Below are 25,976 nucleotides of genomic sequence, written 5' to 3'. Positions count from 1 at the left end.
CTCTTTATGTACTGTAGGGGTTCTATGATTAAAATAATTGTCAAAAAAGCCACAGGATATATGAAAAAATGTTTTCACTTAGCAAATTATGATCTGGAACACAGGGGAGTTGAACAAATTCAGAGAACAGGCAAGATGGGCCAAATGGCCTCATCTTGCGCTCCATGATTCTATAACACAGGTTTATGTACGACTTGAACATGAATTTTTCAAGGGCACCTATTTTGCTTGCGAGTTAAGTTGACTCAAGGACTGATATGCAAATTATAAAAACCCAATATCAAAATATGCAGCTATAGAATATTGTTACAGAAATTAATATTTAAGCGATATTTAATTTTTAAATAAGTTAATGCATCTTTATAGGACGAAGATCATGGAAAGTTCAGCACAAAAACAGAATGTGTCAGCACCATAGCAGGGCTGTCCATTGTGTACTAAACTCATTTCCTGCTCTTTCCCATGTCTTTCAATATTTTTGTTTAGACTATAAGAAATAGTATCAGGAATAGGCTGGTCCGCCCCTCGATGTAAAATGTCTGCTTTTCCTTGTTCCTCTCTCATTTCCTTGTTCCCCAGCCAACTCTATCCTCATTTTGTTGTAATTCCCTTTATTTAAGTTAAACATGGTTGTTCCTGGCCTACGTTTCTTACTTAATATTGAATTCTATCATCGCTACTTCCAAGGGAATCTTTTACTGTGAGGTCATTTCTTAAACCTCATTACACATTCCCAGATTCAAGATAGTTTGTTCCCTGGTTAGCTCCATGACATATACCTCTCGGAAACTATCCCTAATATACTCAATGAATTAGCTGTTGCAGCTATCCTCGTCAACTTGATTAACCCAATCAACACGAAGGGTAAAGTCATCCATAATTATTACTCAGTTCTTTTTACATGCTCCTATTATTTATTGATTTATACACTTTCCTACAATGTGGCTGTTGGGATCTACACTCTACCAATGTCTTCTTTCCCTTGCTGTTCTTTGCCTCCACCCAAATGGAATCTACATAATCAGAGTCTAGATCGTCCCTTACAACTACCCTCATTTCATCTCTTATTAACAGTGCTACCAACCACCTTTTCCTTCTCTCCTTCCTATCTTTCCGAAAGGCCAAATATCCCTAAATATCATGTTCCCAGTTTTGATCTCCTTGTAACCATGTTTCCGTGATGGCTACAAAATCATATCCATTTACCTTATTTTGCTGTTAGTTCGCCTACCTTATTCTGAATACTTCGTGCATTAATATACAAAGCGTTTAAGCTTGCCTTTTTGCGATTTTTAATCATCCCAACCTTTCTTTTTACTGTGGCCCAATTTGCCTCTCGCCCTTGATTACCCGGTCTACTTTTTTTTTCATTTCACCGTTCTTTCTTTTATTACTTTCCTTGTTTTCCTTTCCCTTGTCACCCTGCTTAGGGTCCCACCTCCTGCCATTCTGAACCCTCCCCAACCACACTAGTAATCACTCACCCCAGTACATCAGTCCCGGTCCTGCCCACGTGCAACCTTTCCAGTTTGTACTGGTCCCACCTCCCCCACTACCGGTCCCAATATAAGTGTTCTTCAAGAGTTTCTCTCAGAACAAAGAACAAAGAACAAAGAAAAGTACAGCACAGGAACAGGCCCTTCGGCCCTCCAAACCTGCACCAACCATGCTGTCCATCTAAACTAAAATCTTCTACACTTCCGGGGTGCGTATCCCTCTATTCCGATCCTATTCATGTATTTATGAAGATGCCCCTTAAATGTCACTATCGTCCCTGCTTCCACCACCTCCACCTTGAGTTCCAGGCATCCACTACCCTATGTGTAAAAAGCTTGCCTCGTACATCTCCTCTAAACCTTGCCCCCTAGTAATTGACCCCTCTAACCTGGGAAAAAAGTCTCTGACTATCCACTCTGCCTATGCCCCTCATAATTTTGTACACCTCTCAGGTCGCCCCTCAACCTCCTTCGTTCCAGTGAGAACAAACTAAGTTTATTCAACCTCTCCTCATAGCTAATGCCCTCCATACCAGGCAGCATCCTGGTAAATCTCTTCTGCACCCTCTCTAAAGCCTCCACATCCTTCTGGTAATGTGGTGACCAGAATTGAATACTATACTCCAAGTGTGGCCTAACTAAGGTTCTATACAGCTGCACCATGACTTGCCAATTTGTATACTCAATGCCCGGGCCAATGAAGGCAAGCATGCCGTATGCCTTCTCCACCTGTGTTGCCCCTTTCAGTGACCTGTGAACCTGTACACCAAGATCTCTCTGACTGTCAATGTGAGGGTTCTACCATTCACTGTATATTCCCTACCTGTATTAGACCTTCCAAAATGCATTACCTCACATTTGTCCGGATTAAACTCCATCTGCCATCTCGCCGCCCAAGTCTCCAAATCCTCTGACAGTCCTCATCGCTATCCGCAATTCCACCAACCTTTGTTTCGTCCGCAAACTTACTAATCAGACCAGTTACATTTTCCTCCAAATCATTTATATATACTACGAACAGCAAAGGTCCCAGCACTGATCCCTACGGAACACCACTGGTCACAGCCCTCCAATCAGAAAAGCACCCTTCCATTGCTACTCTCTGCTTTCTATGACCTAGCCTATTCTGTATCCATCTTGCCAGCTCATCTCTGATCCCGTGTGACTTCTTTGTACCAGTCTGCCATGAGGGACCTTGTCAAAGGCCTTACTGAAGTCCATATAGACAACATCCACTGCCCTACCTGCATCAATCATCTTTATGACCTCGAAAAACTGAAAAATGAATACAACTTTAATCTATTCAGTACTGAATTTTCTCTTATACAAGACTGAAATGTAACTGAAATTTCTCTTCCCTTGCGACAAATCTAAAGTGCATCCCCATTAGTTCCAATACCTTTTCTTTTAAAAAAATGTGCCTAAACTTGCCCATATCACTCAAACGAAGATAAAAGCAAATTACAGTGAATACTGGAATCTGAAATAAAAATAGAAAATGCTGGACAATCGCAGCAGGTCTGGCAGCATCTGTGGACAGAGCACGGAGCTCACGTTGAGTCCGGGTGACTCTTTATCAAAGCTTTGTCAGTCAAACCGCTAGCTCTATTCTCTCTCGCCAGATGCTATCAGACCTGCTGAGATTGTCCAGCCTTTTCTGCTTTTACTCAAACTATGTCTAACCAATATCTTGTACAAATTTATCAACATAGTTTCATTTTTTAATTTCAATACCTTTATTATAAAATACAACCCATTCATTAATAGTTCAATTATTAAGAAAAAATACGTGCCTATTAAAAAAGTGAGTTTAATAACAAAACAAAAAGAACATTTAAGTATACGGTGTAGCAATAAATATTACCGAATCATAGTAGAAGCCGGTACTGTAGTCATAATACAATCCACTGCTTTCATCATAGGTGAAACCCGTCTGTGACATAGCAGCTTCTGCAGTCGCACGCAAACAGTCTGCTATTGATGTACTCTCTAAGTCCTTGAAAGGCAAGATAACATTGGTTTATATCAAATAAACGTACTGAAACATTTCACCTTTTGGATCTCCCAGGTTTCCTGAATTTCTCATTTTATTTTAACTGTGTTAGTAATGGTACAGGATTTCAATTTCGGCAAAGACATTTGCATCATTGCAATAGAATCATAGAATTTGCAGTGCACAAAGAGGCCATTCGGTCCATCGAGTCCGCACCGGCCTTCAGAAAGAGCACCCTACTTAAGCCCACCTCCACCCTGTCCCCGTAACCTAGTAACCCCACCTAACCTTTTTTGTTTTGGACACTAAGGGCAATTTTAGCATGGCCAATCCACCTAATCTGCCAACCATTGTACTGCCGTGTGTTTAGTGCAGGTGTATTGCAGAAATTCTGGCATTTCACTCAAGGAGCAGCCCTTATGAGTAGCAAAAAAGAGAATGGGCAGGTAGGTCCATGAATGACAGTATATGAAAGCCTCTTTAAAACCCAAAACTGCCAACAGTTAACTTGAATAGATCTCACAATGAACTTTGCATCCGATATGATCTTTAAACTTTAAATGTACAGTTTTTTCATTTGAACCCAGCATTTGGCAGCTTCCTTGATCAATGAAGTGCAATCCTAAAGCATTTTTAGAAAGTTAGGATGCATTGGTTTATTGATGTATCATACAGTTGTATTGCTTTTGTGATAAGTTTTATCACTGTTCTTCACTATGAGATTTCACACAGACCTCCAGCCACAGCATTATTCCAGCCACTAGCTGCCAAACTACACTGATTTGAATTGAACTTCTCTTGGCTCTGCCAAATTGCTGTCAGGGATTTGGAGAAGACAAGTTCATACAGAAGGCGGGCGGGCAGGTGTACTTGCACGGGTATTTACTGTCCCTCAGAACCAGCCCAGAAACAACTCGCTTCGGACATTGGCAGACCTATTTGAGTCAGATCTTTTTATTTTATTTTTTTTTGTTTTTTATTTTTAAAATTTTGAGTACCCAATTATTTGTTTTCCAATTAAGGGGCAATTTAGCGTGGCCGATCCACCTACCCTGCACATCTTTGGGTTGTGGGGGCAAAACCCACGCAGACATGGGGAGAATGTGCAAAATAGGACCTCAGCGCCGTGATCAAACTGGGATCAAACCTGGGACCTCAGCGCCGTGAGACAGCAGTGCTAACCCACTGCGCCACCGTGCTGCCCTTGAGTCAGATCTTAGGTGAACCCCGCATCATGAAGGAAGCTGTGACAGAATTATGTAGCCTGATCTGCACAGTTTTCAGGCATAATACCTTCACATGTTTTATGTATCGTTTTATTCAAGCATCAATGCTTCAGTAAGACAGCGTAACAAAAAGAGTCAGAAAATGTTAATTCGGAAAATATTTTCATCTTAACTCTGGTTTCAATTGTAAAGAATCATACCTACCTCTGGATTTTCAGTGTTACGGTCTACACATCCTTCTGGGAGCGTTGGTTTCTCAGGATACCCTGTGCACTGATAACCATCTGTCTGGGCCTCTTCTGTGTATTGATAGCTGTCCACCTGAGCCTGTTCTGTGGACTGATGGCTGTCCATCTGAGCCTGTTCTGTGTATTGATTGCTGACCGTTTGACCCACTTCTGTATATTGATAGCTGTCTGTCTGAGCCTGTTCTCTCTGCTGATGGCTGTCCATCTGAGCCTGTTCTGTGGACTGATGGCTGTCCATCTGAGCCTCTTCTGTGCATTGATAGCTGTCCGTCCGAGCCTGTTCTGTGGACTGATGGCTGTCCGTCTGAGCCTGTTCTGTGTATTGATTGCTGACCGTTTGACCCACTTCTGTATATTGATAGCTGTCTGTCTGAGCCTGTTCTCTCTGCCGATGGCTGTCCATCTGAGCCTGTTCTGTGGATTGATAGCTGTCCGTCCGAGCCTGTTCTGTGGACTGATGGCTGTCCGTCTGAGCTTGTTCTCTGCGCTGATGGCTGTCCGTCTGAGCCTGTTCTGTGGACTGATGGCTGTCCGTCTGAGCCTGTTGTTCTGTGTAGTTGACTATCTGTGCTTGTGTTTGAAACGGAGTAGAAGCCTGAATTACATCCTGGTCTTTTCCACAGGCTCCATGAATTTCAAGCCCTGACATATCGCTCCTGCCATTCTGATCACTGTTCAAGTGGAAGTGAATATCTGGAGCTTCATTATAGAAATAGTCGAAGAAACAGAATGACAAAGTATTGTAATGAGATTTAGGTACGTTATTGTTTCTATACTATCTGGTTTATTTAAATCTTTTTAACATATTTTCTTAAAGCTATTTTATGCTATAATTTCTTTAGTAAAGTACTAATATTGCAAACATTTCTGGAGTTACTAGAAACACACATTAACTAATCCAGGGAATTACCTCCAGTACTTTTTATAAATAGATCAACTTCTTGCCAGCTGATGAAAATGCTTTATGTTTTTCTCATAATGAAACAATTTCTCATAATAAAACAAAGGTTGCAGATAGAAAACTGTCTCCCATCATTCTGTTGGTAGTCAAGTTTTATTTTCCCAAGACAAATCTCAACTTCTACCTTTACAGTGATGGGATATGCACATATTCGTCTGAACTCCTGTATCAACTGTGTCATTTTCTCCCTTTTCTCTTTCATGGATTTTTTCATTGAGATCTTTAACCTGCAAACATAGAACAAAGTTTCACTTCTCTGCTTACCTTTTAATTACTTATGGTCAAAAATATTAGTTGGTAATATATTTAATTGCTATTTTAAAAGAATTAACATTGCATAGAATTTCTAGCACAAAGTCAGGCCAGTCAGCTAAACTGGTCTCTGTGGGTGATTACGTTCCACATAAAACTTCTCCCACTGCATCCTTCTATTCTTTTCACCCTCATGTGATAGGTCACATAGCTTCACTTAAATACAGCTTTGTTATTGGCTCAACTACTTTTATGCGGTAATATTTTACAACCAGTCGACAATAATGATTAATAATGCATGAAAAATATATATCATTAATCTATTATTTTGTGATATCTCTACTAAAGGACGATGTAGATATATAAATCAGGGGGGGGGGGGACTGTGATATATTTGAACAAACTAGCATTGTGAAGGAGGAGGTAATAATAGTTTCAGCGGGCTTAAAAGTGGATAAATCCCCAAGCCCAGATGAGATGTATCCCAGGCTGCTGTGTGAGGCAAGGGAGGACACTGCAGGGGCTCTGACGCTAATCTTCAAATCCTCTCTGACCACAGAAGAGGTATCAGAGGCTGGAGGACAGCTAATGTGGTACCAATATTCAAGAAGGGAAGTAGGGGTAAAACTAGCTAATTACAGGCCAGTGAAGTCTATCATCAGTGGTAGAGAAAGTACTGGAAAAAGATCTGAGAGATGTAATTAATCTCCACTTGGGAGGCAAGGATTCATCAGTGATAGCATGGTTTTGGCAGGGGAAGAGAAAGCCTCACAAATTTAACTGAATTTTTCGAGGAGGTGATTAGGTGTATAGATGAGGGCAGAGCAGTTGATATAGTTTCCATGGACTTCAGCAAGGCTTCTGACAAGGTCCTGCATGGGAGACTGGCCAAGAAGGTTAGAGCCCATGGGATCCAGGGCAATTTAGCTATTTGGAACCAAAATTGGCTTAATGGCAGGAGGCAGAGGGTGATGGTCAAAGGTTGGTTTTGTGACCGGAAGCCTGTGTACAGTGGTGTTCCACAGGGATCGGTGCTGGGTCCTTTGCTGTTTGTGATGCACATTAATGATCTGGTATTATGCACTATGATCAGCAAGTTTGCAAATGACACACAAATTGGTGAGTTTTTTAAAATTCATTTTAAAAATGAGATTCCACGGGTTCTCGGATAAGGAGCGCGTTCTACAGTGGGCCAAGCAGACATGGAGCTGTAAATGAGATAATAGCATCCTGCGGGTTTACCAGGACCTGAGTGTAGAGATGGCCAGGAGGAGAGCAGGCTTCAACCAGATCAGGTCGATCCTTTTTAAAGAAAAAGGTGAAGTTTGGACTGTTATACCCAGTCCGTCTCTGGGTCACGGATGAGGATCAGCAATTCTACTTCGAGTCGCCTGAGGAAGCGTTGGACTTTGCGAAAAAGGGCTGGTGATGGATTGAGAACTTTTGAACTTGGCTGCAACGTTTATGTTTTTGTTTTTTCTTTTCGTTTCTTTGTTTTTGTAAAAAATTTCTTGTTTTGCGTTTCATGGAAGATGTTTGTGATGCCGTTTGCATTGATTTGGATCCAGCAGTAGAGCTGAGTGAGTTAAGGTTTTCATTTGCACTGTTGGGGGATGGAGGTGTGCTTGCTTTGATTTTGGTATTTTTCTGTTGGGCAATTGTGTGGGGATTGTTTGATGTTGGAGTTTGTTTGTATGAGGGCGGGTGGAACAATAGGTGGGAGACTATATGGCACCGAGGATGGGTGCCACCAAGCTAGCTGGGCGAGCTAGCTCTCAGAAGCGCAGTGGGGGGGTGTGCATATGTTTGGTTTAGTAAAGGGGTTGGGTTACAGGGTGTTGTTACTGGGGGGGGGTGGGGTGGTGAATGTTCTGCTGACGAGGGAGTGACTTGGGCTGAGGGACAGAGAGGAGGTTGGGCCAGGGGCTGCCTAGGGATGGACCGGTGGAGGCGCGGAGCACGGGCTGGAGGCAGGCCTAAAAAAGGGAATGGCTGATCAGCGGAGGGCGGGAGGGCAATGAGCCCCGCAACTCGGCTGATCACCTGGAATGTTCAAGGGTTAAATGGGCCGGTCAAAAGGGACGCGTGTTCGCGCATCTTAGGGGATTGAAGGCGGTCGTGGTAATGTTGCAGGAGACACACCTTAGAAGTAACGGACCAGGCTAGACTGAGGAAAAGCTGGGTCAATCAGGGCTTTCATTCGGGACTAGATTCAAAGACTAGAGGGGTCGCGATCCTGATCAATAAGTGAGTGGTGTTTGAGGCGGGTAGAATAGTCTCGGATGTGGGAGGTCGGTACATTATGGTCAGTGGAAAGCTAGAGTGGGTGCAGGTGGTATTAGTAAATGTGTATGCGCTAAATTGGGATGATGTGGAGTTTATAAAGAGGATGCTGGGGAAGATACCGGACCTGGATTCGCACAGGTTGGCCATGGGAGGGGACTTCAACACAGTTATTGACCCTGGCTTGGACTGGTGAAGCTTGAAAACAGGCAGGGTGCCAACAATAGCAAAGGAACTAAAAGGGTTCATGGACCTGATGGGGTGGCGGGGGGGTGGATCCATGGAGATTTGGGCAGCCGAGGATGAAGCAGTTCTCCTTCTACTCACACGTGCGTAAAGTGTACTCCCAGATTGCTTTCTTCATTTTGAGCAGGGCCTTACTGGCAGGGGTGGTGGACACGGGGTACTGGGCGATCACAATCTCAGACCATGCTCCGCACTGGGTTGACCTGCAGGTTAGTAAAGACAGTAACCAGCGCCCGCACCGGAGGTTAGTTGTGGAACTTTTGGCTGATGAAGGGGTGTGCGAGCGGCTGAGGAAATGTATTCAGAATAACCTGCAGGTCAACGACATGGGGGAAATTTCAGCAGCAGGTTGCTGTATCAGGCTCCTCTGGCAAGTGCACGGATGAATAGGACAACATCAGAGTATTTTAGACTGCACCAGGGGATGAGACAGGGAAGCCCTCTCTCCCCACTGTTGTTCATGCTACCTAGAGAGCCGGGGGGGGGGGGGGGGGGGGGGGGGGGCAGACGACCTGCTTCTGTATGCATTGGACCCATTAGAGGGGATGGAAGAAATCATGAGGATCTGAGGGAATTTGGCGGGTTTTCGGGGTATAATCTAAATATGAGGAAAAGTGAGATGTTTTCGATCCAGGCGAGGGGACAGGAGAGGCAATTGGGGGAGCTGCCGTTTAGATTAATAGGGGGAAGCTTTGGTACCTAGGCATTCAAGTGGCGCGGGAATGGGACCAACTGCATAAATTAAATCTGGCCCGGCTAGTAGACCAAATGAAGGACAGGGTAGTTTCCAGTGGGTGGGTAGGAGAAGGGAACGTCTCTGACATTTACAAGGAACTTATGGGGTTGGAGGAGATGCAGACCGAGGAGCTGAAGCGCAAGTGGGAGGAGGAGCTGGGAGGTGCGATAGAGGATGGTTTATGGGCGGACGCGTTGAGTAGAATCAATGCATCCACAACATGTGCCAGGCTCAGCCTGATACAATTTAAGGTCGTTCACTGGGCTCACATGACAGTGGCCCAGATGAGCAGATTCTTTGGGGTGGAGGACAGGTGTGCGAAGTGTGCGGGTGGACCAGCGAACCATGTCCGCATGTTCTGGACATGTCCGAAGCTTAGGGGATTTTGGCAGGGGTTTGCAGACGTCATGTCCACGGTGTTAAAAACAAGGGTGGCATCGAGTCCAGAGGTGGCAATTTTCAGGGTGTAAGGTGAACCGGGAATCCAGGAGAAAGAGGCAGACGTTCTGGCCTTTGCTTCCCTGCTAGCTCGGAGGCGGATACTATTAGCATGGAGGGACTCAAAGCCCCCGAAGTCGGTCACTAGGCTATCGGACATGGCTAGCTTTCTCTGTTTGGAGAAAATCAAGTTCGCCTTGAGAGGGTCACTGTTAGGGTTCACACGGAGGTGACAACCGTTCATTGACTTCTTTGCGAGAAATTAATCGTCAGCCAGGGTGTGGGGGGAGGGGAGTAGTTTAGATTAGAGAAAATGGTTTTTGCATTATGTTTATTGTTTCATGTATATTGTTTATTTTGTTGTTGTTACTATACCAAAAATACCTCAATAAAATGTTTATTGAAAAAAAAAGAAAGACTGGAGAAGTTGTAACTGTTCTCCTTGAAGAGCAAGTTGAGAGGAGATTTGATAGAAGACGACATATGGTATACTTACCTTTATTAGCCGAGGCATAGTGTTTAAGAGCAGGGAGGTTATGCTGGAACTGTATAAATTGTTGGTTAGGCCACAGCTGGAGTATTGTGTGCAGTTCTAGAATCCACATTATAGGAGGGATGCACTGGAAAGGGCGCAGAGGAAATTTAACAGGATGTTGCCTGGGCTGGAGAATAGAGATCGGATAAACTTGGATTATTTTCCTTGGAGCAAAGGGGATTGAGGGGGACATGATTGAGATGAATAAAATGATGAGGGGCATAAAGGGGAACTAACTTTTCCCCTTGGTTCCCCTTGATCCCGTTGGGATCAATGACCAGAGGGCATAGATTTACGGTAAGGGGCAGGAGGTTTAGAGAGGATGTGAGGAAAAACTTTTTTACCCAGTGGGTGGTGGGTGTTTGGAATTCCCTGCCTGATAGGGAGGTGGAGGTAGAGACTTCATAACATTTAAGTAGGATTTAGATGTGCTCTTGCCCAGGGCATACAAGGCCAAGTGCTGTAAAATGGGATTCGAATGGTGCTATGTGATTACATGATTCTATGACTCTAATTGGTAAAAGAAGCAATGGCAACATGAAGAATAACAATTTCACGCGGTGAATGGTCAGGAATGAGAATGTGGTGGAAACAGGGTCAATTAAGGCTTTCAAAATGGAAATAGATCATTTTCTGATAAGGAAACAGTTGCAGGACTGCAGAGAAAAGGCAGAGTGGCACTACTTGAGTAGCTCAATCAGAGAGTCAACATAGACATAACAGGCCAAATGATCTCCTCCCGTGCTGTAACTATTCTATATCAGCTACAGATATAAAAGGGGCTGGTTTAGCTCACTGAGCTAAATCGCTGGCTTTTAAAGCAGACCAAGCAGGCCAGCAGCACGGTTCGATTCCCATACCAGCCTCCCTGGACAGGCGCCGGAATGTGGCGACTAGGGGCTTTTCACAGTAACTTCATTGCAGCCTACTCGTGACAATAAGCGATTTTCATTTCATTTTCATTTCAAAAGGCAACATTTGGAATGTTTCATTTAAACTTTTAATATTACATCATAATTTTTAATCTGAGAACAGACTCAAAAACATACATCACTGTTTATGTTTTCAGACAATATTAGAGCTTACCTGTTTATGTAGGTCTTCATTGTAGCTCTCTGTGCGATTTAGTTCTTTCTGTAAAGTGTGAATCTGACTTTTGCAAGATGTTAATTCTTCCTGTAGATTTATGACCTTCTGCCTTAGATACTGAAGCTCAGAATCAGGATCTGAGTGCAGATCCCCATCTGTGGTCGCCATCTTAAAACCTTAACCTGCACCAAATCAGGACAAAGCATCCTTTTAAAAGGCTTGCAGTTGTATAACTTTTCACCATCACTGGACATCTCAAACACTTTATAACAAATTAATTACTTTTTGAAGTGTGGTCATTGCTGCAATGTAGGAAATGTGACAGCCAAATGCACAATGACCAGATAACCTGTTTTTTGTGTGAGATGTTTAGTGAGAGATAAATATTGGCTAGGATACTGAGGTAACACTCCCTGTTCCTCTTTCACTACCACAAGGTCTTTAAAGCAGCTGGATGGGTCCTCAGTTTAATGTCTCATAATAGTTCCTCAGACAGTGCAGTGCTCCCTTAGTGCTGCACTTGAGCATCAACCTTGATTTTTACATTCAACACCGTGAAGAGGGTGACCTTGTGAGCCAGAGTTGAGAATGCTACCACCTGAGCAACACCTAATATTCAGAGCAATGCATGACATTTTATTCTCTTTATTATTTTGCAGGGCGTGGGTATCGCTGGCTAGGCCAGCATTTCATGCCCATCCCTAATTGCCCTTGAGGTGGTGGCGGCAGCAAGGCACCTCCTTTAACCACTCTATTCCACGACACTGATTTATTTTCTACAATAGATCTGGTAGCACTAGGTTTTACAGTTATTAAATTTTAATTAAAATAGAATCTTAAATGTAATAAACTAAGGTGATTAGTACATGAAACAGTGTGTCTGGAGTACTTTTTTCTGCATCAAGTGTTCAATCATCCTTGCAAAAATAACTTGATTTCCAAACAAACAAATCTGGTACCACATTAAAAACTGTAGGGTGATCTCAATTTAACCTCTGAACATATACCTTCCATAATATGTAATTAGCTATTAAGTGACAATCTTGGACATACTTTTGTGGGACCGCAGACCAGTACCAATTGCATTCTCTTGGGGATTCCATCGCCAGGTATAAAGAAGCTCACTAATTTGCACATTAACAAGGGATCAAGTATGAATATTTTAATTATGAAAGAAATGGTTAATGGCATTTGTGCAATGGTACATGAGCTTATTGAAACAAGTTACTCTTCTAGATCCTTCACACATTGAGGGAGGGGTAGGTACAGTGCACACATTCCTCAAAATAGGTGGAACGACCCGCAACTTCAGGGCCAAGTTAGTCTCAACAGCTGCCCTCATTTGACTTGCACAAAGATGGCTAAGGTCTACTTCCTGACCACAGGCAGGCGTAGAAACACAGCAAGTACAGGCCAGGGAGGATGGATGCCCAACTGTCCAAAATAGGGATGAAAGGATCACTTTTGGGAGTGGGGTTAGCTTGTGATGAGGGAGGCCCAAGGCTTTGTTGTGAATCCCCCCCAGCTCCTTTTAGCTCACGGAAACAGCTAAAAATATTAAGATTTACCTGCCAGTTTCTTTTGGTCCTGTTCAATCTCCCTATAGACTTGGTCTGATGGCATCACTGCTCGCCCCATTCAGGCTTTCAACTAAAATTTCAGATTTGTCCTTGTTACCTTCCTGCAGGTGTCCCACTCACCTAAAAGTGCAGGTTATCAGGACACAGCGGGAAAGCAACAGGATAATAGGTGATGAATTACTGCCTTCCTGTTAACTACCTCCTGACCAGTTAAAATCAGGGCCTATGTACCAGGAACTGAAGAATTTCACAAACAAAGTAAAGGACACCTGCAAACTCCACACAGTCACCCAAGGCCGGAATTGAATCCGGTCCCTGGCGCCGTGCCACTGCAAATCATGAAACACCACTAAATGGCAGCACAGTGACGCAGTGGTTAGCATTGCTGCCTCACGGCGCTGAGATCCCAGGTTCGACCCTGGCTCTGGGTCACTGTCCATGTGGAGTTTGCACATTCTCCCCGTGTTTGCATGGGTTTCGCCCCCACAACCCAAAAAGATGTGCAGGATAGGTGGATTGGCCATGCTACATTGCCCCTTAATTGGAAAAAATGAATTGGGTACTCCTGCTCACCTGACTTACTTTACCTCATCCATTGCAACATTAATTTTAAACGTATGGTGAATATGGTAGGTTTGGGAGAAAAAGGTTTTGGACCTGTAGTTCCTTAAGCTCTTCATGATTGTGGTTTACGGGGCAGCACGGTGGCACAGTGGTTAGCATTGCTGCCTACAGTGCTGAGAACCCGGGTTTGAATCCCGGCTCTGGGTCACTGTCTGGGTTTCGCCCCCACAACCCAAAAGATGTGCAGGATAGGTGGATTGGCCACGCTAAATTGCCCCTTAATTGGAAAAAATAATTGGGTACTCTAATTTTTTTTTAAATGATTGTGGTTTACCTCACACTATGCCAGGTCTGTTGTGGACTATTTGAAATACATTTATTGCAACTAGTTAACAACTTCACTATTATATCATGCCAGCACCTGAATGGTTGGTAAACAACATTGATTTATTTTTAAGTCCTACAATTTCTAAGCTGGTAATAAACTGTTTTTTTTACCTCTCTTCTTCACAAAATGTCAACATCCCATGAATGAATTAAAAAAAACAATTATCCATTCTAAAACAACAAGAATATTGGGCATAGAAGTAAAATGCACATCTCTTGTTTGGCTGCGTCAACCATACTGCATTGCAAACCAAAATAATACCGCTTGCCAGAAGTTCACATCTTGGGATTCTTGCCCGATTAAGATATGATAATTTAGGACAACAGGAATGCAGGGACAAACAGATGGATCACAGATTGGATGATATTACATGGGAGAAATTAACATTACACAGCCAGCAAAATAGAGGAGCAGAAGCTGGTATACAGTTAAGAAGCAAGTTTACATTAACCGTCTGGGTTAAGTTTCATTTCATTAATTTTTCTTATTGAAACATTGAGGGGACTTGACAGGATAGATGTTGAGAAGATGTTATCCTTCATAGGGGAGTCTAGAACTAGGGTACGCAGTTTAAAAACAAGATGGCTCCCAGTTAAGACAGGGATGAGGAGGAATTTCTTCTCGGAGGAGGTTAGTTTTTGACATTCTCTTCCCTGAAGAGCAGTGGAGTCTGAGTTAGACATATTTTTGATTTGTTAGGGAATCAAGAGATTTGCTTACAAAAATATTAAATGTGATTTGTGTTTGGACTACATTTGCTAAATAATCCTAAGTGTGCTAAGAATTACGCTGACAACCAATTTAAGATTGTCAGTCAGGCTCGCAGCACAGTGCATGTGTGTGTACTGGAAACAACATATTAATAAACATGACCCTGTTCTTTGCAGACAGAAAATACAAGCTCAAAATGGTGCCTGTTTCAGTTAAACAAAATAGGTGACAGCCATTTGCTGACTCATTCATCATGGCACTGTCTTGACCAATCAGGGTCAAGCTGCCTAGTTTAAATTTCAAACAATGCTCTTAGTTAACTGTCAACAACCATCAACTGGTGCATTCTCCATGACAAGACCGCTACCAATCAGAGTTCAATTGCCAATCAATGAGCATTTTCTTCTCATTCAGTATAAGTTGCTTTCCCCTTATATTGGTATTCTTGCCAAGCGTCCTGATAGAACCATAGAATTAGAACCATAGAATTCCTAAAGTGCAGTAGGTCATTCGGCCCATCGAGCCTGCACGAGCCTCTGAAAGAGCACCCTACCTAGGCCCATTCCCCCCTTCCCATCCCCGCAACCCCACCTAACCTATATATCGCTGAACACTAAGCGGCAATTTTAAGATGGCCAATACACTCAACATGCACACCTTTGGGCTAGGGGAGGAAACCGGAGCACCCAGTGGAAACCCACACAGACACGGAGAGAACATACAAACTCCACACAGTCACCCAAGGCTGGAATTGAACCCAGGTCCCTGGCACTGTGAGGCAGCAGAGCTTACCACTTTGCCGCCCCACACAAAAGGAAAAAAACAATACTCAAGTTCTGTACTACCAAGCAACTGTGAGTCAAGAGTTATGGTGGGCAGGCAGGAAAGTGGAGTGACCTATGATCTTGTTCAATGGTGGAACAGGCTTGAGGGGCCAAATGGGTTACTCCTGTTCCTATTTCTTATCATCTCACATTTCTTTGAAGGGAGGGAGCAACAGGTCAACTTGATAGTCATTAATAGTGGAAATACCAGCTACAATTTTTCAAGAGTAAATATGTTGCACGGGTGATCGAAGTTCTGGGAGGCAAGCAGTATCACAGCATCCTTTTCTTTGCAAGTTACAAAACTACATCTATTTCCAATCTTTGTCTCAAAGATCCATATCCTCTCCTTGCATCTATATTTGCTGTGTTTACCAGATGGATCAATTATATAGAACAAACTTAATGGAGCACTTTTGACCACCTCATGGTGTTTTAAAGTGCTTTACTGCCAATAAGATGCTTTTCAACTGTAGTCATTATTGTGATTTAGCTATATGTTCAAGCCCATCCCTGGATTAACCCCATTTTATCTCAGCAATCTCCTCCAGTCACACACATCTAAAACTTGGGACATCAGTTAATTCATATCTCACTGCTTGACCACTGGCAGTAGTTCTTTCATCCTGGCCTTTGGAATTAGGCTCAAAACCGGTGCAATCATTCCCCTCCCTCCTGATGTTCAAAAGCCTCTTAAGACCCTTCTCTACAACTGCTCCTGCCTCCGTGCTAACTCATCTTCCTTTTCTTTGCATCTCTTGCACAGTATTCCGGTTCTTTGTAAAGCAGCTGTTGCTTTTTATAAGGGACTGCTATAGTAATATTAAGATGTTGTGAATAGTGTAAGAACAAACAAAGCTGCACTTTCATAATGTTTTAACTCAACTCAGGACATCCCAAGTGCTGTAAAGTCAATTAGGCTCGAAGAACTGACACTTTTGTTGCAGGTAGAAGTAGTAGGTAATTTATGTATGATCAAATCACACAAACAAGGAAGATGAATGTCCAGGAAATCTGTTTTCAGTGGTGTTGATAGAGAGAACAATGTTGACCAAGGAAACCAAAACTTCCTTCTCATTTTTAAAATAATTCAATGTGATCATTCATATTCATGTCAGCAGGCAGTTGGGGCCTCTGTTAATGCCCTATCAAAATAACTGAGCTTGGAGTTCTTCTTCAGTCATGCACTGAAATATCTGCTCAGTTGCCATGTTAAACTTTGGAGTTGGCCTTTTTTGACTCAAAGAGTGGTACCAGTTAAGCCAAGCATACAGTTCGTGGGCTCAGAGGGATCAGGAGTTTTTGGCCCAACTCCAGAACTGGCCTTCTGTGCCTGCAAGTCCAACCTGCAGGCCAGCTCAGTCTAGGAACCAGGCATTTTCCTGTCCTCTCAAATTGCAATGGAGTCCATTTTTGCAAATTGCCTGCTACATTTGAATGGTTAAAATCTGCAGCAAGGCTGTATTGCCAACCACTTTGAAATTGAAGATTTTTGCGGTGCTCATCCTTATTCTAACTTGATTTTTTTTTTAATGAATTTTAAAACAAATAAATATGTCTTCTCTATCAAAATGAAAGGCCTGTTTCTTGCTGTATATTCTATGTAAAAACTTGGTATTTGCAAAGAGAAAAAAAGGGGACCAACAGCATTCACTCTGGAGAAAATCTCACAGCAACCTCGGGAATACACATTTACAGTTAAACACAGAATTCCCATAGTTACTGTCAAAGATCCATGCTCCTCCACAATGTAATTTATGCTTTTTGCTTTGTACTTCCTCGTTTTGACTCCATGTCTGAGGATTCTTCAATTTGGTTGGTGAGACTATCCTGTTCTCAGACACCAGTTCCTCTGTGGATGGCATTATGCAGAAACAGATGGCAAATTAGAGGAAACCTTTGCTGCCAAGTCCATGGAAACTCCTGTGTGGACAGATGTCAGCGAGATGAACAGTGGGTGTCATTCCTGCACCACACGGCAAAGTTTATGCCAGTAGAAGAGGGACTGAAGGAGGCCATTTTGCCCCTTGAGCCTGTTCTGTCATTCAATTAGGTCAGGCTGACCCGTGTCGCAACTCTATATGCCCTTGCCCCACGTGCCTTATGTAATACCTTTGGTAAACAGAAACCAACAGTCTCCATTTCAAAATTAACAATTGATCTAGAATAGACTGCCATTTGTGGAATGGTTCTAAACTTCGACCAACCTTTTGCATGTAGAAGTGTTTCCCAACCATACTCCTGAAAGGTCTGGCGCTTATTTTTAGACTATGTCCACAAGACCATAAGAGCAGAATTAGGCCATTTGGCCCATTGAGACTGCTCCGCCAATTAATCATGACTATATGTTTCTCCTCCTTATTCTCCTGCCTTCTTCCCATAACCCCTGATCCCTTTATTCATCAAGAACCTATCTATCTCTGACTTCAAAGACACTCGGTGATTTATCCACTACAGCCTTCTGCAGCAGAGTTCCACAAATTCACCTCCCTCTGGCTGAAGAAATTCCTCATCTCAGTTTTAAAGCATCATCCCTTCAGTCTGAGGCTATGCTGTTGGGTTTTTCCCACTCTTGGAAACATCTTCTCCACGTCCACTCTATCTAGGCCTCTCAGTATCCTGTAAGTTGCAATAAGACTCTCCCCTCTCAATCTTCTAAACTCCAATGAGTACAGACCCATAGTCCTCACCGCTCCTCATATGACAAGCTCTTCATTCCAGAGATCATTTTTGTGAACTTCCTCTGGACCCTTTTCAAGACCAGCAAATAGGGCCCAAAACTGCTCACAATACTTAAATGGGGTTTGACCAGAGCCTTGTACAGCCTCAGAAGTACACATTCCTGCTCTTGTATGTCGCTGTCCTAGATGCCCCAAACAGCAGAAATACGTTTTTACCTACTCAAATCGTCCATTGTCTTAATATCGGGGGACCACAACCTAGCTTCTGTAATTTCACCTTGTAATTTAACCTTTGGAGTCCAGGTATCATCATATGTGGCATCCCTTCCGAAAGGTGTGCTGCCTTGAACTGAGAACACAGCACTCTGGACTTGAAATTGCTGTAGCATGACTTCTCACATTCTGTATTCAACTTCCAGATATAACAAGACAGTATTCCACCAGCCATTCTGTATAGATGGCTTTATATATTTTGATTCTGGTGATGAGGAATGATTAAGGAAAGTTTGTACCCAATCCATCAGTTTTAAGCAGATTTATGTTCAAAGGTTTTCAAGCAGAAACATGTCCAGAAACTAGCTGGCATTGGGGAAACTGATGGCGCACCTAACAACACTAAATGTATCTGACACTAGATGGGTCAGAATATGGTGGTGGCAGGGTAATTGGAACCTGATGGTTTAAAAGGGGCCCAACTACAGTCTCCTCTACACATTATTCAACCCCCCCCCCCCCCCCCCCACCCCCCACACTGCACAACCAATAAGAATCCCAGAAACTGACTTCTCAATGTGGCAAAACGTTTCTTCAGTTCAGTTGTGCTTCAGGACATTCTCTCAGTTACTTTCAGATCCAGTGAGTGCTCATAAACTTCTAAATCACTTTCAGTGCTCCATATCAGATTATAATCGAGTATGAACACATTTAACAGTGTGTGTACATTTACTTAAGAACAATCGTAATATGATCAAGTTCAACAGATGTTAAAGAAAAAGCATGCAAAAGATGCAACAAAAAAAAGTGGTAGGGGCGGTGAATTTAAAAAAAAAGAAAACACCTGTCAGTTATAGATCAGTTAGTCAGTTGGGAAATTACTAGAGGCTATAATAGGGTGACTGAAGACCTTGAAAATTTTCACCTAATTAGAGAGCCAACAGATTTGTAATGGGTACATGTCTGATGAGCCTGACTGAATTTCTTTGAAGAGATGTCTTAATGAAAATGAAAAAAATTAAAATAGCTTATTGTTACAAGTAGGCTTCAATGAAGTTACTGTGATAAGCCCCTAGTCGCCACATTCGGCGCCTGTTCGGGGAGGCTGGTATGGGCATTGAACCGATCTGCTGGCCTTCCTTGGTCTGCTTTAAAAGCCAGCTCTTTAGCCCTGTGCTAAACCAGCCCCTATAATGTTAAGTACACCCACAGTGCCATTAAGGAGGGAGTTCCAGGATTTTGATTCAGTAACAATGAAGGAAAGGTGATACAGTTCAAAGTTGGAATGGTGAATGGCTTGCAGGTGTTGGTGTTCCCATTTCCTTCCAATGGTAGCAGTCATGGAAGGTGTTATCTGAGGAGTCTGGATGAGTTCCTGCAGTGCATCTTGTTGATGGCACTGCTCCTAGTGTGCAATGATGGAGGGAGTGAATGGTTGTAGATGAAGAATTAATAAAATTGCTACTAGATCAATTGCTGATTTTGAAGCTGAAAATTTGATTGCTAACCAAACGTATCAAGGATATTTTGGGTAAGGTCACAGAACAGCCATAATATCATTAAATAACAGACCAGGCTCTTGGGGCCAAATAGCTTTCTCGTCTCCTGTATTACCCCAGAGTTGTTCCATTGATCTGGGCTCTTGCCCACTACCTCATACCACAGCGTTTCTAAAACCCACCCCTCCAGTAACCCCATTTTACAGTGCTTCCAGACATACTGACCTCTTCCCAAACTATTGTTGCACTGTTGACAATCCCATTCCAAATTTCCTTCGAAGTGTTTACATAGAACATACTGTGCAGGAGGAGGCCATTCGGCCCATCGAGTCTGCACCGACCCACTTAAGCTCTCACTTCCACCCTATCCCCGTAAGCCAATAACCCCTCAGAACCTTTTTTGGTCACTAAGGGCAAGTTATCATGGCCAATCCACCTAACCTATACGTCTTTGGACTGTGGGAGGAAACCGGAGCACCTGGAGGAAACCCACGCAGACACGTGGAGAATGTGCAGACTCCTTACAGACAGTGACCCAGCAGGGAATCGAAGCTGGGACCCTGGCGCTTTGAAGCCACAGTGCTAATCACTTGTGCTACCGTGCTGCCCCTCAGTGTTGTACCTCCAATACTGATAAATCAATATTAGCCTTATTTTTGGAGAGCTTTGGCACGGCTCCTTTGATATTTTTTAATCAGCAACACACATGCAACAAACTTATAAAGAGGTGAACTTGTGCAAAGTCTGCACAGGAACCTGCAGATGGCTGCTTAGTGGAAACATTTGCAGTAATCCTACCTGACATAACACTGTTTCAACTGATTTACAATGAGAGTTGGTAATTGTAAAGCATGTGCTTTATGGCCTACTTTGTAAGAGAAGCCACAATTGCTCTTGTTAATCTGGTATTCATAAATGATACAATGTCGCAGGAGTCATAGAAACATAGAAGCAGGAGGCCATTCGGCCCTTCAAACCTGCTCTGCCATTCATTATCATGGATCATCCAACTCAATAGCCTAGTCCCGCCTTTCCCCCATATTCTTTGATCCCCTTCGCCCCAAGTGCTATATCTAACTGCTTCTTGAAAATATACAATGTTTTGGCCTCAACCACTTTATGTGGTAATGAATTCCACAGGCTCAGCACTCTCTGGATGAAGAAATTTCTCTTCATCTCTGTCCTAAATGGCCTATCCCAGATCGTCAGACTGGTTCTGGACACCCTCACACCATCAGGAACATGCTTTTTGCATCTACCCCATCTAGTCCTGTTAGAATTTATAGCTACCTACGAAGTCCTCCCTCATTCTTTGCCCACTTGTTGGCAAATACACAATGTGCAAGTTCATCATGACTTAACCTTCAGAAATACTAATCAGAAGCCAAGTATAGAACAGCAAAAAGGTGCTATTTTGGAAAAAAATTAAAGAACTCTTAGGGAAATTGATTGGGGAGTGTATTCAACAATGCTTTGGAACAAGTGGGTCACTTGAAAGGCAAAGCATAGATCACAGAATTTACAGTGCTGAAGGACGCCATTCGGCCCGTCGAGTCTGCACCAGCACTTGAAAACAGCACCCTACCCAAGCCCACGCCTCCACCCTATCCCTGTAACCCCACTTAAGCTTTTTGGGCACTAAGGGCAATTTAGCGTGGCCAATCCACCTAACCCGCACATCTTTGGACTGTGGGAGGAAACCGGAGCACCCGGAGGAAACCCACGCACACACGGGGAGAACATGCAGACTCCGCACAATGACCCAAGCCGGGAATCGAACCTGGGACCCTGGAGCTGTGAAGCAACTGTGCTAACCACTATGCTACCGTGCTGCTGAGCTTAGCTTACAGAATAAAAAGAATCAGAGCCATCATGGACAAAATCAATAAGCATGTTATTAAATGGATTAAAGATTTCACTGAAGTAAAATTAAAGTGTAAAATGGGTACCTAACCCAAAGCTGCCCATTTCCTTCAGGTTTTCTTTCGGTTAAAAGTATCTCCTCCAACTTCTCAGTTGAAAGGAGGTAACCGAGAGGTGATCTTGTACTTTATTTGGTAGATTCAATCAAAATAGTCAAAAGATAGTTCAAGGACAATTCAGGATTGCTGGCCTTGCCAGTGATGTCCACATCCCATCTCGTGAAATAATAAATTAAAAGTAAATACGCAGAAGGAAATAAATTAACAGGGTCAGTGAGATTAATTAGATAGCTCTACCAACAGCAAGCATAGGTATGAGCCAAATGATACAATAGATATAGAAACAGTCAATTTAGAAAATTATTTTGTGACAGGAGGACGAGGATTAACAAGTTATTCACAAGGAGCGAGCAATACTCCCAGGCATTGTATGAAATTTAAAATCCTAGAATCATTTAAGAAACTGGAATTCAGAAGAATGAGGGGGGTATCTCATAGAAACCTATAAAATTCCAACAAGACAGGACAGGATAGATGCAGGAAGGATGTTCCCGATGGTGGCTGTGTCCAGAACCAGGGTGTCACAGTCTGAGGATACAGAGTAGACCATTTAGGACAGAGGTGAGGAGAAATTTCTTCACCAAGAGAGTGGTGAACCTGTGGAATTCGTTACCACAGGAAGTAGTTGAATCCAAAACAGTGTGGTTTCAAGAAATTTAGAGATAGCACCTATGACGAAGGGGATCAAAGGATATGGGGGAAAGCTGGATTATGCTATTAAATTGGATCAACCATGATCATAATGAATGGCGGAGCGGACTTGAAGGGCCAAATAGCCTCCTCCTGCTTCTATTTTTTTACTGTTTCAAATAGGAGGCCACAATGAAAGACTCCAGTGTGTATCTAGATGGCTGAATTAAGATAGGCCAAATACTCTCCTTAATTTGTAACTTATCTTGCAATCTCATTGTGTAAATGAGAACAATAATGGAGACACAATATATCAACATAAGTAGCACTCCATATCAGTTTGACACTACTATACCAGAAGTTACTTTTGACAATTTTGCAATAGAAACCTTAGCAATGCTATGCTAAAGACATTTAAAACAATCACATCAAAAATATTGAGCTGTATTTTAAAGAGATCCATATCATGCCATTTTGTTATTTTTTAAAAAGAGTTAAAACAATTTTATATCAGACATGAGAATTTATCAGATGGGTGACCTCACAAGGTTTGGTGATGATTTCTGAAAACTGGTATTGATCTTTTAAAAGGCCATATTTCTGAAGTACGGGCTTTATTTTCATGTGAAAACGATTCAATTTTGGATTTGATGTATGGAAAGTAAGCAAGATTTCCTTCACTGTTATGTCACCTGCCTTGAGAGCAAAACACAATTCAGAGACTCATGTAAAGTTCTAGGCTGACAATTCAGTGCAGAGCGAGTGTTGTATTACTGGAGGTGCCATCTCGCAGAGGAAAGGTTAATCTGAGAAACAAATTGTACCATCAGCTGGCACTTTGCCACGGAAGAACAGAGGTCTCTCATTGTCCAGGCCAACATTCCACCCTCAGCCAACACATCAACAAACAGTTTTTGTGATTAGGATTGTGAAATCCTACTGCTCACTAGTTGGTTACTATGTTTCCCAACATAAAAAAGTGATTATGCTTCAAATGTATTTTGTTAGCCATGAAACACTTGAGGAAATCCTGGGGTTGTGAACATAAATTAGTTATTTCTTCCTTCGATCTCAAAATGCTGATTTCAATGGACAGAAATAAATCTTTTGCTTTGTCTATCACAAAACCTTCCGTAATCAAAACTTCTGCTTAGGTTCCACAGCAACATGGTGGCACAATGGTAGTGCTACTGCCTTCCAGCGCCAGGAACCCAGGTTTGATTCTGTCCTTGGGTGACTGTGTGGTTTGCACATTCTCCCTGTGTCTGTATAGGTTTCCACCCAAAAATGCACAGATTAGGTGGTTTTACGGAATTACAGGGATATGATGGTGGTTTAGGCAGGGTGCTCTTTCCAAGGATCAGTGCAGACGCATTGGGCCGAATGGTCTCCTTCTGCATCGTAGCAATTCTATGAATTGAGATGTGGGTCAAAATGTCCCTCTCAACACCATCTCATCCAGATTTCTGCCGATGAGTGAAGAGCAGTGGACCAAGTTGGATTTATCAGCCATCTCAGAACCCATCAGACCAGAGTGAAAGCAGGATCACCCACAATCCCAAGGGAATGCTGAAGAATTGGACGTTATTAAAGAGCCATCAGAAAAGGCACTTTCATGTCTGTTGCACGATTCCTTGCAAATAAATTCCAATTCCCCCCTACAACACTTTTACGCATTCTTCTTAAAGGCCCTCGTATTCCACACAGCATATTAATCAAATCATCTGAATAAACAGAAATGCACGGCAGGAGAGGGGAAAAAAATCAGGGAGATAACCAGCCACCGGATAGGAAGGATAGAAAAGACTGGAAACATACAGAATCCATGGGGGGCGGGGAGGCAGGTTAACATTTCCGGTAGATGTGAACTCAGTTAAAAGCTCACTCAATTCGAACAGAGGAGTTCAACACCCGGAACAATTCCCCGTCTCCTGGCGGGCAGACAAGCTGCACCTCCAGTCCCGGTTTTTGCTTCCTGTTTGCTGTACAACGCATGTTATTGGGGGGGGGGGGGGGGGGGCTTGCAGCCGGAGCCCGGGCGCTCTCCCTTCCCTCTGGCTTACCATGAAAATCAACGATAACAGGCCCAGCTCCCAGTCTCCGCGCCTCAAACTCAAGATTTGACCCTGGCCTCACATGACAGACCTAAAAAAGCAAATAAATTACATTACTGCCCAGAACCCACTACATCCTTCTCGCGGCAAAATTTATTTCGCGTTCCGTATAACTGAAAAACAACTGCTGCAGAGCTGCTGTACTTAGCAAGCGCAGCCATCTTGGCGTGTAGTCGCCGTGAACGTCGCCGCCGTCCCTCGACGGGGTGACGTCAGGCGCCAGGTGCCGCCGTCCCTGGACGGGGTGACGTCAGGCCTCCAGGCGCCGCCGTGACGTCAGGCACTCGGCGCCGCCTCAACGTCAGTCCCGCCAACACGCAAGTCGGACGCGCGCTCGTGGCCTGTTGTGCCCCCTCTGCAGGACGTGAAGTGGCTTTGCATGCTGGGGGAACTTGTGTTCTAAAGGAACTCGTGAAGTGCTTTTGCAGACAAATAGAAAGGAAAAGATTCTAGAAGTAGTAACACACTTGTCATTTATTTTACACCCTGTGAAGAGCAACGGCAACGAAAGAGAAAATGCTGGTGCATTTAGGTGCTGGTTTAGCACAGTGGGCTAAACAGCTGGCTTGTAATGCAGAACAAGGCCAGCAGCGCGGGTTCGATTCCTGTTCCAGCCTCCCCGAACAGGCGGCAGAATGTGGCGACGAGGGGCTTTTCACTGTAACTTCATTGAAGCCGACTTGTGACAATAAGCGATTATTATTATTGATGTGGAGATGCCGGCGTTGGACTGGGGTGAACACAGTAAGAAGTCTTACAACAGCAGGTTAAAGTCCAACAGGTTTGTTGCAAATCACTAGCTTTCGGAGCACTGCTCCTTCCTCAGGTGAATGAGTAGTATCATGGCTGATATTTTACTCATCCCCATTCTCCTGCCTCATCTCCATAACCCCTGATCCCCTTATTAATCAAGAACCTATTTATCTCCGTCTTAAAGACTCAGTGATTTGCCCTCCACAGTATTCTGCGGCAAAGTGTTCCACAGATCCACCACTCACTGGCTGAAGAAAGTCGTCCTCATCTATATTTTAAAGGATCGTCCCTTTAGTCTGAGATGGTGTACTCTGGTTCTAGTTTTTCCTACAAGTGGAAACATCCTCTCCACGTCCACTCTATCCAGGTCACGCAGTATCCTGTAAATTTCAATATGATCCCCCCTCATCCTTCTAAATGCCAACGAGTACAGACCCAGAGTCTTCAACCGTTCCTCATACAACGAGCTCTTCATTCCAGGGATCATTCTTGTGAACCTCCTCTGGACACTTTCCAAGGCCAGCGCATCCTTCC

The 25,976-nt window shown here is 43.3% G+C and overlaps 1 protein-coding gene across 1 annotated transcript in view; it reads right to left on the bottom strand.

Moving 5' to 3' along the window:
• aggf1 (angiogenic factor with G patch and FHA domains 1) overlaps positions 1–24,887 on the bottom strand; it is a 68,274-nt gene extending 43,387 nt beyond the window's left edge. The window contains 6 exon segments of the mRNA XM_038805539.1: positions 3,361–3,492; positions 4,920–5,662; positions 6,049–6,151; positions 11,501–11,685; positions 24,639–24,720; positions 24,834–24,887. Coding sequence (XP_038661467.1) covers positions 3,361–3,492; positions 4,920–5,662; positions 6,049–6,151; positions 11,501–11,671 — 1,149 coding nt within the window. The 5' untranslated portion in view covers positions 11,672–11,685; positions 24,639–24,720; positions 24,834–24,887.
• Positions 24,888–25,976: the final 1,089 nt, after the last annotated feature.

This window comes from Scyliorhinus canicula, chromosome 8, assembly GCF_902713615.1.
Source record: "Scyliorhinus canicula chromosome 8, sScyCan1.1, whole genome shotgun sequence".
Lineage (NCBI taxonomy): Eukaryota > Metazoa > Chordata > Chondrichthyes > Carcharhiniformes > Scyliorhinidae > Scyliorhinus > Scyliorhinus canicula.
The sequence above is the reverse complement of the archived record's forward strand: the minus strand, read 5'-3'. Positions and strand labels throughout refer to the sequence as shown.